Source organism: Erythrolamprus reginae, chromosome 1, assembly GCF_031021105.1.
Source record: "Erythrolamprus reginae isolate rEryReg1 chromosome 1, rEryReg1.hap1, whole genome shotgun sequence".
Taxonomy (NCBI): Eukaryota; Metazoa; Chordata; class Lepidosauria; order Squamata; family Dipsadidae; genus Erythrolamprus; species Erythrolamprus reginae.
In genome coordinates this window covers 6,329,600-6,345,412 of record NC_091950.1, presented here as the reverse complement: position 1 = coordinate 6,345,412, position 15,813 = coordinate 6,329,600, and the positions used below count along the sequence as shown (strand labels likewise).

The 15,813-nt window shown below is 41.8% G+C and overlaps 1 protein-coding gene across 1 annotated transcript; it reads right to left on the bottom strand.

The window, feature by feature from the left end:
- Nucleotides 1-5,374: 5,374 nt before the first annotated feature.
- Nucleotides 5,375-11,391, bottom strand: LOC139152870 (vomeronasal type-2 receptor 26-like). Its single transcript, XM_070730243.1, has 2 exons — nt 11,265-11,391; nt 5,375-6,279 (listed from the first exon to the last, which is right to left on the bottom strand). The coding sequence occupies exons 1-2, from the start codon at nt 11,389-11,391 to the stop codon at nt 5,375-5,377; spliced, it is 1,032 nt and encodes a 343-aa protein (XP_070586344.1).
- Between the last annotated feature and the right edge of the window lie 4,422 nt (nt 11,392-15,813).

Below are 15,813 nucleotides of genomic sequence, written 5' to 3'. Positions count from 1 at the left end.
ATTTCTTTAAAAAAAAAAACACCCCTAGAACAGAATTTGGTTTTTATTGGAGTTTTCAACCAAGACTTTTTCCACATTAAAATTATAAAATAAATTATTCAGTAGATCAATTTCTTAGATATGATCCCTGATCATCCGTATGTTGTTTACTGTGTTCCTGATTAGGGTTCCACTCAATTTATAAACGTGGCTATTTATTGAGAAAAGCACAAAGATTTAGATTACTGTATTTTTCAGACTATAAAATGCACTGGAGTATAAGATGTATATTAGTTTTGGGGGAAGAAAATAGGAGGAAAAAAATCTCCCTACCAGGTATTCATCTGGCTAGTGTCCTTAATCTCATCGGCTTCTCCACATTATTTATCCCCAGGTTAGAGCTAAAAAAAACCCTTATTTGTAGCAAGTAGCAATGAAAAAAGCCTGCAAAGACTTAGGGCTGAAAAAAAAACATTCTGCAGAGGGAGTAGCAATGAAAAAGACTGCAAGCCAGGAAGATTGTTAGCACCTCATTAGGGCTGGGGGGAGCTTTAAAAAAGCTTCATTCATAAGCTGCACCCAAATTTTCAGCCTCTTTTGGGGGGGGGGAAGGTACATCTTATTCTCCAAAAAAATATGGTACACCAGGGCATCACAACATCACTAGAAAAAGCATTTCTGAAAATGGTCCCTGGATCCAAAACAAATGCATGGTATGTCTATATGTATGTTTCATTTTACAATAAGGGTTTTTAACTGTTTTAATATTGGATTGTCATATGCTGTTTACTACTGTTGTTAGCCGCCCCGAGTCTACGGAGAGGGGCGGCATACAAATCCAATCCAATCAAACAATCATCTACATCTTTTGTCTCCAGGCAGAACTTACAACAGTTTGAAAAGAGGCAGGGATGGATGAGTTTTAAAGTCTGGGAAGTTGGAGGAAATAATTGTTTTCAGGAGCAAGTTCCCACCAATAATGAGGTCGCCGGGCTTGTAATAATCTCTTGGAATCCGGAAAGGGTTTTTCATGACACATACGCTTTGCATCCTCTTAGCAGTAATTGGAGGTAGGAGCCAGAAGTGCAGCAGCAGGAGAGACATCCCATTCATTCTTCTCACCTTCCCTCCTAGATCAGAAATCAAGGTTGTTGCAGAAGCTAAATTACAGGTAGTATTTGAATTCTCATCAGAGTTTTAGGACAATAGAGAAGAGCCATGCCACCTGGTTGGCCTCAGAGTGCAAATTGGTACAGCTATGCTCCTTCTTACCTGTGTTTGGGCTGTGACCTAAGAAAAACCAGTAGCCAGTTCAGTCTCCCTCAAACTCTTCGTTCTTTGCAAGACAAGGCAACATGGCCTAATCCCATCTGGAGAATTCAGAGCATGTTTTTTAAAAGCACTTTTTAAAAATCTTGGAAGATGTATTTGGGATAGAAATCCATAGGGGATACATTAGCAATGACTGTACTTGTGATAATTGCAGTGAAAAACAATTGTCCTGCCCGCAGAGTAATAGATGTTGTTTGCACATCCAATAGGGGGAAACATGTTTGTATCTCTTGTTGTTAATCCAAAGACCAGATGGAGTTGAGAGTTGAGGTGAAGTTGGATATTTGACCTCTGTGACATTAATACAGAAGATGGAGTTTGACTTGCACTATAGTTTTCTCAGATACTGTGATGGCCCATGGTGGCACATGAAAAACAGTTGTACCCTAGTAAGTGTGAGCAATCACACCAATGCTTGGATGGTGTCAACCCTAAAGCTGACCTGACAGAAGCCATTTTGGAGCTTTAGTGTTGCCACATTGGAGCTGAGGGATGGTGAGGGGAATAGACATAACTGGGGTTTTGTAGTCGAAACACAATACTTTCTTTTGGGAACCCAGGACATTCTCACACCTGGTCAGAGGAAGGAGGGGAGATGTCACCAGGCAACCAGATGGAACATTAATTGGACCATGTGACTGATTGTTTGGGCAGGGAAAAACGTTTTCTTTTTACGAGGTGAAAACCTCGGAAAACTTCAAAGTCTCAACAGCTGATCATCACCCATTTGCGTAGCTACCAAGCCTGAGGTAGGGGGCGATGGGAAACACAAAGCAAATTGCAACCCCAGAAAGTGACACTAATGAGGTAGTAAGTCAAGGAGTTAACAATTCACTTGAATGATGATCGTTCAAGTCACTCCCACCTGGTCACATGGCCGGCAAGCCACCCCTACCCAGTCACATGACCACCAAGCCACACCCACAAAATAAGCCACACCCACAGCTTGGCAGTAAATATTTTGGCTGTCCATTACTGGATATTTCCAAATAAAATTGTTATTTGAGGAATCTACCTGCCTCAGAGTTTTATTCACTATGGGTGTATTACTTGGAACTCTGACAGATGGAATAACTGGTATATTTATAAACACATAACAGGATAAAATTAGAAACTGGGATAATAAGAATAAATGCAGAGTGTTATATGATTGTCTGCTCTGTAGCTGGTTCCTGTCATTATTGGTTGGAGATGAGAAACTGAGTCCAACTTTTTGCCAAGGTGCCTCAGTCAGAACTTCTCAGTTCCAAGTCGGCTATCATGTCAACCCTGAAGCCATTTTGGAGTATCATCAGGGCTACCACAACAAGGCTGGTGTCAAGCCACTGCAGAAGTTGGTGATAAATTAATGGCTTGCCACATTATCTATAGAAGAACTGATGTTTGGGGGAACTTGGGAGGGGTAATTTCAGGAGGGAACAGATTGCAGCCACAAAGCATTCTTTCGAATGATTCAAGGCCATCCAATGCCCACCCACCTGAGTAGAAGCGAAGGAAAGACTAGCCACATTCACAATCTGAATGGGCAATGTGACAGGTTTGTGGGTGGGGGCAAGGGATGTGAACTTTCAACTGAGTGGGAAACTCAGATCTAGGTTTCCCTGCGTATGTGCCAGAATGGCTCCGGAATTAAATTGGAACTTTGAGGAATACTTAGATTCAAATTCTGATTTAGTTGGGTTGTTACCAGGAACCTTGATAGCTGGTCAGAGCTGTGGGAATGGGAGAGGGGAGTAGAGATAGCTGGGGACTTGTAGCTGTTCTGCCGGCCTGTCCCAAATGCCTGTAATTGTCGCGGTTTGGAGAATTGATTAAAGTCCATTAGAACCTTAACCCCGCGGAGTCGATGGATAAAAGCCTTAGTCATTTGTTCAAAACAAGATATCTTTATTATAAAAACAGAAATAAAACATGTCTCGAGGGACAACTCAAATATACTTCTTTACATAATGGACGATAGAAGAGAAGAGAGTAAGGAATTGGAGAAGAAGAAGGAAGTGATGTGAGATTGGCAGGATATTACATCATAATAGGAGGATCTTAGAAGGCACACACAGTTAACTCTTTCATTACTAAATGTCTCTAAGGGGCTGGCAAATATTCAGCGTGACACCCCTTCTTTGGCAGTCATCATTGACATTGTTCACGTAAGGCACATTTTCTTGCATAGGTATTTGTGTTGGTCAGCTGGCAGTGGTTTATTCAGCACATCAGCAATTTGTTCAGTTGTGCACACATAATGTAGTTTCACAAATCCTTGTTTCACATATTGTCTGGCATTCTTATATCTTATATTGATGTGCCGTGAACCCGCTCCAATATATTCAGTTTCAGTTATGAAGGTAACTGAAACATTGTCCTCCACAATAACAATTGGTCAACGAGAGCAGAAACACAGGTTAAAACATTTCAACAGTCAGAAACACAGGCATATTCTGACTCAGTAGAAGAACAAGAAATAAAGTTATGCTTTCTAACTTTCCAATAAATTGGACAACCATTTAAAAACATTATATAACCAGAAGTACTTTTTCGTGTTTCTTTGTCACCTGCCCAATCAGAGTCTGCGTAGCAAACTAACTCAGGAAACTTGTTATGGCTTGGTTCTAAGAACAACGTCCTGTCTTTTGTGTGCTTCATGTATGTCAGTAATCTCTTTATGCATGTCCAATGAAATCTAGTTGCTTTGCCAACGTACCATGACAAAAGATTGACACTAAGTGAAATGTTGGGTCTTGTCCAACTGCTAATGTATAACAGTGACCCAATGACTGAACGATAAAGTGTTTGATCTTCAAATTCAGGACTACTCTGTTGTGTCAACTTGTAAAAATCTGTTTGCATTGGAGAGCGACATGGATGTGTGTCAGTCATGTTGTAATTTTGCAAAAGTTGATCAATTTTGTTTTCTTGTGAGAGGCTAAACCCCTTCTGAGTTTTTTCAATCTGAACACCTAGGTAACCATGAATGTGTCCTAAGCTTTTCAATGTAAAGTGTCTCTCTAAACCTTTTGCAAAAATTTCACTCATTCGTTTGTTTGGACCAATATACATAATGTCATCAACGTATACAAGTATGATTTCCTAAACATTACCTTGCCCTTTTATAAACACGCATTCATCAGAGTCGGACTTAATAAAGCCCATTGAATTTAGCTTGTCAATTAGACACCTGTGCCACATTAAAGCAGATTGCTTCAGACCATAAAGACTCTTTTGCAGGTACCAGACATCTCCTTCTCGATCTCAGAAACCGGGTGCACCCTTCACGTAGATCTTTTCATTTAAATCAGCATTCAGATAATCAGTTTCAACATCAAATTGGAAAACTTCTCAATTCAATAGCTGTGGTTAAGGCAATTTTAACACTTTCATTTTTAACTGTAGGTGAAAATGTATAGGTGTCATCTTTAGAATAAACGTGGGAGTAACCTTGTGCTACTAATCTTGCTTTGTATATTTTCTCACCATTTGGTTTTTGTTTAATTCTGTAGACCCACCATGTACCAATAATCTTCTTGTTTGTTGGAGGCTCAACATATTTAAACACTTTAAGTTTCTTTAAACTGTCCAGTTCAATTTCCATTGCCTCATACCATCTTTCTTGTTCAGACTCAGGTAAATGTCTTATTTGATAAAAAATTTCAGGAGGAAGTGTAACATTGTTGCAAAGAAAAGGAAAAGATTTTTGTAATATTTGCTGTTGGTATCTCTTTGGAGGAATTCCTTGTGTGGTTCTCTTGGAACGTCTTAGAACTGTAGTCCATCCTTCATCTTGTCCTAAGATTTTTATTAATATTGATTGTTTCTTCATTGCTTATTTGACCCCTATGACAATCATTAAGTGTTGTACCACATGATTCTTGACAAATGTATCTTTTTCTTTTATGTACGCAGAGAGCATCTGCACCAAGATAAATTCTTTGTGTGTCCAATCACACTTGGCCAATAAAAATAAATACAATTTAATGGACAATATTTTTTTTTGTCATGATGTACTTTAGATATAAGGTTGACTTCAAAAATACCCTAGAATGACAGTGCCCAATCTTAAATTGCTCAATCAGCAATTCTTCTGCCTCATTATATTCCCCTTGCAATTCAGATTAGGCTTCAAGAGGATAATGTAGCATTTGGGGAAAAATATGCAAACCAGGAGACCAGCACCAGAGGCCAAGATGGAGAAAATTTCCACAGCCACCATAGACTTCCCTTTGGTGCTCTGGTAGGTGGGGAGGAAGGTGATCCAAACACTGCAAAAGACCAGCATGCTAAATGTAATGAACTTGGCTTCATTAAAGCTGTTGGGCAATTTCCTAGCCAGAAAGGCTACCATAAAACTGATGAGGGCCAGGAAACCCAGGTAGGCAAGGACAGCATAAAACATTGAAATTGAACCTTCCTTACATTCTATGATAGTCTCTCCTACCAAGGAGTGAAAATCCATGTTGGGAAATGGCGGAGAGGTTACAAGCCAGGTGAGGCAAAGGACTGATTGAACCAGGGGACAGCCTAAAACAATGGAGATGGTCACTGGTTTTCCTAAGAGTTTCCGTGTCCTGTTACCTGGCTTGGTGGCCATGAAGGCCAGAACCACCATGACAGTTTTTGCCAAAACAGAGGAAACTGCAAGGGAAAACATGATGGCAAAGGCAGTTTGTTGGAAGAGACAGGAGAGCTTCCCAGGTCGATCAATGAAGAGGAAGGAGAGGAGGAAGCAGAGCAGGAGGGAGACCAGGAGAATATAGCTGAGATCTCGGTTGTTGGCCTTGACAATCGGTGTGTGATGATGTTTACAGAAAATCAGCAGGACAGTAATTGTGAGAAAGGAAAATAAAAGAGCTAAAGAGGATAAAGCATATCCCAGGGGGTCTTCATAAGCAAGGTAGTGGATCTTCTTGGCAATGCATTGGATCTTATCTTTATTGGGATATTGGTCTTGTGGGCAAGGATCACATTTAGCTGCATCTGAAATCAAGAGTCTTTATGTAAGCCTTTAAGAGTCATCTGCCAGGAGCACTATCTCACGCTTAAGGATAATTAGATAGACAACAATATATTTTTTAAAAAACAGTTAATAATAAAAAGAAGTTAGCGATGACATGACTGCCCCCTTAATCCTATGGCCAGACACCCATGGAAGAAATAGCGATGGATTTCATTGTGGAACTCCCCAAAAGCAAGGGTAACACCATTATTTGGACTGTCATTGATTAATTCTCTAAACAAACTCATTGTTCGGGACTACCCATTGGCTCTAGCCAAGGATTTAACTTAGATTTCCACCCTTCTACAAATGGAGCCACTGAAAAAACTAACTGGAGGACCAAAGCCGCTAACTCCACATGATGGTTTCGGCCTGACACTAACACCCTAGTGGAACAATACCGCAGATGTTATGTGGGCTACCAGCATGATAATTGGGCTGAACTGCTGCCTTTTGCGGAGGTAGCATACAACAACTCTGTACACAGCAGAACGGGACTAACTCCTTTCCAGGTCACCAGTGGAGAAGATTTCATCCCCATGCCTGAATTACCTAAAGAACCTCCCTCATCCATTACGTTGGCAGAGTGGCTGGAGAAACTAACGAGAGGATGGGAGGACATGAAAAAGGTGCTTGTTGAGGCAGCAGAAGCCTACAAGAAGCAAGCAGACAAACATCAATCACTCCAACCCCCTTTTAGAGTAAGGGATAAGGTTCTCCTGTTAACCAAGTACATTTGGTTAGGTCCAAAATTTCTAGGCACTTTCCCAATCATGAAAGTGATCAACCCAGTCATGGTGCAGCTTGCATTACCTAGAATCCTAGGTAAGATCTGTTCTGTATGTGGCCCTTGGATTGACCCCCAACTCAGAAATCACTTATTTTATGATAAAATCCAACTATTTATTTAAACACAAACATGCATAATGAAACACAATGTTTTAAAATGGTACAGAAGAAGTTATTTTTCTCTTTAGAGATAGCTGTAATCTATGTCCAGGAAGAGCACCAAAAACTCGGTCTTATCTGCATTTCTTAGATAGAGTCCATTCATTACTTAAACATATGCTTCTGCTCACCGAAATCTTCCAACAAAGAATGTATTTTATGGAAGCAGAAATCATGATTTTTAAGCCTTGTTCAATCACACCTCCTAGCCTCACATCTCTTCCAATGAATGGCATTGATTCTCCACACCCCATTTCCCACAATCCTTTTCCTTTATACTATCTGGAAGTTACATCACACCTCAAAGAGGCTGAGCCTGTAAGCTAATAATTTTTACTCTGTAACTCCTCTCGCCTCCGGAGCAATCTTCTATCAAACCTTGGATGAGAGAATTGGACTTGAATTTGATTTATTTCTCAGGTGTTATTTGGGGTGCTGATAGAGGGTCAATCCAATGATTTTCCACTCTCATGTCTTCTTCACTCTCTGACTGGGACCACTCCCACATTGTCACATAAGCCCCCTCTAGTGGTTCCTCAGTCTCACTCAAGTAACTTTCTGCCTCATTCTCGCTATCTACTTCATCTGGCAACCCCTCTGGCCCAGGGTATCCAGAGGGACTTGGCTCATCCTCCTCAGAATCTGACATGATCTGAGGTGGGCAATGAGCACCCACAACAAGATCCATCCTGTATTCCACTACAGTCTGCTAAATCCAGTGATCAGGTCCAATATTTGGCAGCTTACACAAGTCCCCCCCCCCCCCCGTAGTCATACATGGGAAACCCCACTATGAAGTGAAAAAGATTTTTGATTCCCGCATTTTCTGGGGGCAATTACAATACTTAATTCATTGGAAGGGGTACCCTTTATTTATTTATTTATTTATTTATTTATTTATTTATTTATTATTTAGATTTGTATGCCGCCCCTCTCCAAAGACTCGGGGCGGCTCACAACAAGATATGACAAATCATAAATAATTCAGATAGCTTTAAAATATTTAAAAATTTAAAAGAACCCCATATACTAACAGACACACACACAAGCATACCATGCATAAAATTGAACAAGCCCGGGGGAGGTGTTTCAATTCCCCCATGCCTGACGGCAAAGGTGGGTTTTAAGGAGTTTACTGAAAGCAGGAAGAGTAGGGGCAGTTCTAATCTCTGGGGGGAGTTGGTTCCAGAGGGCCGGTGCCGCCACAGAGAAGGCTCACAGAGAAGGCTCTTTGTCAGAGGCTCCCTGGATTAAGAGTTGGGATATCAAGGCTGATTGGTTAATTAAACGATTCCAAGAAAAATACCCAACCAAGCCTAAGAGTCCCCCTGGGGCTGGGAAAGAGGGAGTTAAAAGTGATACTAACCTCTGTGTGTTTTATTCTATTGTTTCTGGAGTTGCTTCTTCTTTGCGAAGGGGGGGGGGGGGCACCTGTAAAGCCAAAGCCATCATTTAGATTTAGAGACTTTGGCCTGCCACAGTAGAATAGTATTATGGGAACTGGGAGGGGTAATTGCATGAGAAGAAAAGTTACTAGCCACAACAAATTCCCTTCTTAGAGTCCAAGGTCATCCTTTGTTCTGCACAGTGGATGTAAGGAGGAATCCCTGCACTCGGACTGGTCCTCATGATGAACTTGTGAGTGTGGGGATGTGGGATGAACCTTAGCCTGGATGGGGTAGTGGAAGGAAGTTAGTGTCGGGATGGCAACGGTATGACCAACATGGCTCTGATAATAAATCAAACCTTGGATGAGAAAATTAGACTGGAATCTGATTTATTTCTCAGATGCTGTTTGGGGAGCTGGCAAACTGGGCTTGAAAGTAGACTGATAAGGGTCTAGATAATTGTTTTCATCCAAGGACTGCAGGAGCTGGAGCGCCACCACCTTCTCAACAACATTCCCTAAAAAGAGAAGGTTAGAGACAGGATAATAGTTATACATATTCCAGGTATCTAATAGTGACCTTCTGATCAGATGATATTTAAAATAAGAATGTGTGGCGGCCTTATTATCCCAGATGAAGCTATGCCAACCGGTCTGTATGTCGTGACCTTCCAGGGCTAGCAATCTTATATTTTGGAGTTGTATCCATTCTTTGACCCATGATAGAACTGTGGCTTGGTATTATAATTTAAAGTCGGGTAAGCCCACCTTGTTTTGGGCTGTCTTGGACCCATTTGAGTCTGATTCTTGCTTTTTTGCCTTGCCATACGAATTTTGATATTAATTTCCCTAAATTTTTAAAGAAGATTCCTTCTAATTTAATTGGGATCATTTGGAGAAGATATAGAAATTTCGGTATTATGGATATTTTTATTGTTGCAATTCTTCCCAGCAATAAAATTGGAAGTTTGGCCCAGGTTTCTAATTGCAATTTTGTTTTACTTAGTAGCAAATCATAATTATCCTGTTTTAGGGTTATGCATTTAGCTCACATATTAATTCCTAGGTATTTAGTTCTTTCGGTAGTTTCCAATTCTAATTCTCTAGCTAGATGTTCTTTATCTTTCATTGTCATATTTTTAGTCATAATTTTGGTTTTGGATTTATTAATTTTTAATCCTGCTAAAGCTCCATATCTATTTCTTCCATTAATTTTATGCCCGTTTGTGTCGGATTTTCAATGATAAAAGCTATGTTGTTGGCAAAGGCTTGTAATTTAAATTTTTGTCCCTCAGACTTGAGACCTGTTATCTCTTTATTATTGCGTATTTGGTTTAATAGGGTTTCAATACAGAATATGAAGAGTAAGGGTTACAGGGGACATCCCTGGCGGACTCCTTTGTATATTTGAAATATGTCTGTTGTATTTCCATTGATTATTATTTTAGCTGTTTGTTTTGAATATATTGTTTGGATTGTTCTAATGAAGTTTGGTCCAAATTTCATCTTGGTTAACAATTCAAATAAAAATTCCCAATTTAAATTGTCAAATGCTTTTTGAGCATCCATAAATATTATTGCCATTGCTTTTTCTGGATGTGACTCGTAATATTCTAGTGTGCCAAGCATTATTCTAGTATGGTTTTGGATATGTCTGTTAGGGAGAAACCCATTCTGATCTGGGTGTATCCATTTATTTAAGATCGGTTTAAGTCTATTGGCTATTATGGCACAGAAAATTTTATAGTCAGTGTTCAGTAATGCTATGGGTCTATAATTAGCTATTTTTTCCTTTTCATGTTTTCTTTGGGAATTAAGGTTATCAAAGGGTCTGTCCAAGAATTTGGAATTTTGTCTGGAGTTAATACTTCATTGTATGTTTCTAACATCAAATTATTTAAAATGTTTCCTAATTCTTTATAGCATTCCGCCGATATTCTGGGGTTTTATTATTTTTTTGTTTATGAATAGCAATTTCTAATTCTTCCTTAGTTATGTTTTTTCCTAACAGTTCTCTATCTAGTTCTGTTATCTCCTCTGGGTTACATTTATCTAAGTAATTATTTATATCTGTTTCACTTATTTCTTCTTTCTGGTATAATGTTTGATAGAATTCCATAGCTAATCTTCTTTTTTTCTGTTAATGTAAACTGTGTAACTCCCTTATTGTCTTCTAATTGTTGAATATATTTGTTTTCTTTCTCTCTTTTTAGTTTGTATGCCAGCCATTTGCCTGTTCGAAATGGTTTTGTTTTACTCTTTTTATTTGTATGGCTATATCCTCTTGTATAATTAAATTGAGTTTATGTTTAAGTTTGTCTTTTTCTTGACCTATATGATTACTGTGACTTTCAATGTCAGAGTGATGGTTTTTCCCACATCATACTGGAACTCTCAAAAAGACTGACATATCTTTCAGCCAGAAATTAGTTAAAAGGAAAAGGATATAGAATTGTGCTTCTAGTATTTTGAAAAGTGAAAGAAGTGATTTACAGAGAAAATCCATAAATTGTACTCTGAAATGCAGAAGAATAACTATTCTATGAACAATTATTTTTTTAAAAAACCAATGTTTTGATTTACGGAATGGTTCACTGATCCTGGAAGATCTACATTTGAAGTCTGCTCTACCTGTCTGGTCAGAAATAGTCCCTTCTGGACAAGGGGCACATTGGTAGCAGCAAACCTGCTTGCCTTCTGGGACACTTCTCCTCTCTCCTGCTTGGCATCTCTTCATGCTACACCTGGCAAAGGGCATTTCCTAAAAGACAAAAGAAAAATGTTTCAGATGACTAAATTAAGCAACAAATCCATTTCTTCATTTCCACATTTTGTTTCCATTTTCAAATATGGTTTACCACGGTCTACAGTGATCCCTCACCATTTTGCGGTCCACTGCTCGCAGCTTCGGTGCATTGCGGGTTTCTGTGAGAGGTATGTGCACGATCAGGGTCTTGCAGTGTTTGCTGGGATTCTAGGGCTGCCCGGATGTCAGGAGGCTGTAGCGGAGCTGAGAGGGAAGTGAAAGGTTCACTGTCCTCTGCCTTGATGGCTTTTCTGCTCTGGATGGGACATCTCCTTTCTTCCCCTCTGGATCTTCCCATCTGGATCCCTGAGTGCTTTCAAGGAGGCGGCTGTGGTGGCCAAGGGCATTTATGCAACAAGGCTTTGCTGTTTCACATTTCTCATCTGATCTCTGCCTTCAGAAAACCCTTTAATATTTCAAAAAAGCCTCGTCCCTACTTTGCGGTTTTTTGTTTATCGCAGGTCGTCCTGAATCCTAACACCTACGATAAACGAGGAATCACTGTACCAGAAACCAAGTTCCTATGGTCTTCAGTTCAGTGATATTCTTGGCCCACCAGTGAATGCTGGAGATTAGAGCACAGATTTTGGTATGCAAAGAAAGACTGATGACATTGCGACTGCGAAAGAGACCTCGGAGTCTTGGTGGATAATCAACTAAACATGAGCCAACAATGTGCAGCAGCAGCCAAAAAAGCCAATACAATCCTAAACTGCATCAACAGGAGAATACACTCCAAGACCAGGGAAGTCTTACTACGCCCTGGTCAGACCATACCTGGAGTACTGTGTTCAGTTCTGGTCACCACACTTCAAAAGAGACATTGAAACTCTGGAGAAGGTGCAGAAAAGAGCAACCAAAATGATCAGGGGACTAGAAACCAAGACTTACGAAGAGAGACTGCGGGAACTGGGCATGGAAAAGGAGGGCCAGAGCGGACATGATAGCAGTCTACAAGTATACGCGGGATTGCCACAGAGAGGAGGAGATCACTTTATTCTTCAGGGCACCGGAGGGCCGGACGAGGAACAACGGCTGGAAGCTGACCAAGGAGAGATTCAACCTGGAAATAAGGAAGAACTTCCTGATGGTCAGAACGATCAACCAGTGGAACAACCTACCAGCGGACGTTGTGAACTCCAATACTCTGGATATTTTTAACAGGAAATTGGACTGCCATTTGGCTGGGATGCTGTGGGGTTCCTGCTTGGGCAGGGGGTTGGACTTGATGACCCACATGGTCCCTCCCAACTCTAACAATAAATAAATAAATAAATAAACTACAGCTATTATTTAAAAATAAAACATATCAATCCAACTGAACAGTGTGAAGAAAACAAGTTCTTGGAAGAATTAGTGTATGTTAACAAAGAAGAAATTTGAGGGAGTTGGTAAATCCACAGTAACTGAATTTAAACATGCCTGGGATAAACATATATCCATTGTAAACATGCCTGGGATAAACATATATCCATTATATCCATTGTAAGATAAAATACAGGAAATAGTATAAGGGCAGACTAGATGGACCATGAGGTCTTTTTCTGCCGTCAGTCTTCTATGTTTCTTTTTTTCTTTTTAATATTTTTTATTATTTTCAAAGTAAAACGAACAAAGACATACAACATTGAACATTTAAGGAGCTACTATTGCTCCGCTTATCATAGAAGTCTAACTAATACAGAATAAAAAAAACTCTAACTATTACAAGATCTAAGCAGAAAAGCCACTCTTGAAGATTACATTATCGTTAAATTTAATTATAGTTTTTTAAAATTAGGATTGTTGATTAAGTTTCTTTGTATATTTTTTTTAAACAAAAAATAATAATAATATACTTATATGTATATATATATATCAAAGAGCAATAAACAAATTATTAGTAATACAGAAAGAAGATAATATAAACACTTCTAAGTTAGTTATAATTATTATTTATTATTATTATTATTATTTATTCGATTTGTATGCTGCCCCTCTCCGAAGACTCGGGGCGGCTCATAACATGTAACAACAAATCATAAATAATCCAACAGTTTATAAAATGTTTAAAGATTTAAGAGACCCCATATACTAACAGACATACACACACGCATACCATATATAAATTAAACATGCCCAGGGGGAGATGTTTCAATTCCCCCATGCCTGACGACAAAGGTGGGTTTTAAGGAGTTTACGGAAGGAAGGAAGAGTAGGGGCAATCCTAATCTCCGGGGGGAGTTGATTCCATAGGGCCGGTGCCGCCACAGAGAAGGCTCTTCCCCTGGGGCCCGCCAACCGACATTGTTTAGTTGACGGGACCCGGAGAAGGTCCACTCTGTGGGACCTAATCGGTCGCTGGGATTCGTGCGGCAGTAGGCGGTCTCGGAGATATTCTGGTCCAGTGCCATGAAGGGCTTTAAAGGTCATAACCAACACTTTGAATTGTGACCGGAAATTGATCGGCAGCCAATGCAGACTGCGGAGTGATGGAGAAACATGGGCATACCTAGGTAAGCCCATGACTGCTCTCGCAGCTGCATTCTGCACGATCTGAAGTTTCCGAACACTTTTCAAAGGTAGCCCCATGTAGAGAGCATTACAGTAGTCGAACCTCGAGGTGATGAGGGCATGAGTGACTGTGAGCAGTGAGTCCCGGTCCAGATAGGGCCGCAACTGGTGCACCAGGCGAACCTGGGCAAACGCCCCCCTCGCCACAGCTGAGAGATGTTTTTCTAATGTGAGCTGTGGATCGAGGAGGACGCCCAAGTTGCGGACCCTCTCTGAGGGGGTCAATAATTCCCCCCCCAGGGTAATGGACGGACAGATGGAATTGTCCTTGGGAGGCAAAACCCACAGCCACTCCGTCTTATCCGGGTTGAGCTTGAGTCTGTTGACACCCATCCAGGCCCCAACAGCCTCCAGGCACCGGCACATCACTTCCGCCGCTTCGTTGACTGGGCATGGGGTGGAGATGTAGAGCTGGGTATCATCCGCATATTGATGATACCTCACCCCATGTCCTTGGATGATCTCGCCCAGCGGTTTCATGTAGATGTTGAATAGCAGGGGGAGAGGACCGACCCCTGAGGCACCCCACAAGGGAGAAACCTAGGAGTCGACCTCTGGCCCCCCACTAACACCGACTGCGACCGGCCAGAGAGGTAGGAGGAGAACCACTGAAGCACAGTGCCTCCCACCCCCAACCCCTCCAACCGGTGCAGAAGGATACCATGGTCGATGGTATCGAAAGCCGCTGAGAGGTCAAGGAGCACCAGGACAGAGGATAAACCCCTGTCCCGGGCCCGCCAGAGATCATCCATCAACGCGACCAAAGCGGTTTCCGTGCTGTAACCGGGCCTGAAACCCGACTGCCGGGGACCTAGATAATCGGCTTCTTCCAAGGACCGCTGGAGCTGGAGCGCCACCACCTTCTCGACAACCTTCCTCATAAAGGGAAGGTTGGAGACTGGACGATAGTTGTTAAGCACAGCTGGGTCCAGGGAGGGCTTCTTGAGAAGGGGGCGCACGAGCGCTTCTTTATAGAGAGATGGAAAAACTCCCCTCCCCAAGGAGGCGTTGGTAATCACCTGGGCCCAGCTCCGTGTCACCTCCCTGCTGGCCGAAACCAACCAGGAGGGACACGGATCCAGTAAACAGGTGGCGGAACTCACAGCTCCAATGGCCTTGTCCACTTCATCAGGTGTCACCAGATCAAACTCTTCCCAGACAGGTGGACAAGTACGTGCCCCAGTCACCTCGACTGACTCATTGTCAGTCGACTCTGTTATACAATTGGAGTCGAGATCGGCCCGGATCCGAGCGACTTTATCAGCGAAAAACGTGTTAAAATCCTCGGCACTACTCTGTAAGGGCTCCCCAACTCCCCCCTGGTTGAGAAGGGAGCGGGTCACCCTAAACAGAGCGGCCGGGTGGGATTCCGCTGATGCAATCAAGGCGGCATGGTACGCGCATCTTGCCGCCTTGAGCGCCACTTTGTAAGTCTTAATAAAAGCTCTTACAAGTGTTCGATCGGATTCAGACCTACTCTTCCTCCATCGCTTCTCTAGACGTCTCTTTTGGCGTTTCAACTCCCGGAGCTCCTCGTTGAACCATGGGGCTCTACGGGGTCTAGCGCCACGGAGAGGTCGCAAAGGCGCAATCCGGTCAAGAGCCCCCACTGCAGCCCTGTTCCAGGCCTCCGCGAGAGACTCCGCTGAACTGTGGACGAGTGCCTCTGGAATAACCCCAAGCGCCGTCTGAAAGCCCTCTGGGTCCATCAGGCGCCTGGGGCGGAACATCTTCATTGGTTCCACCTCCCTGCGGGGGAGGATTGGAGCCAGGAAGTCAAGCCGTAGTAGAAAATGGTCTGACCATGACAAAGGCAACACT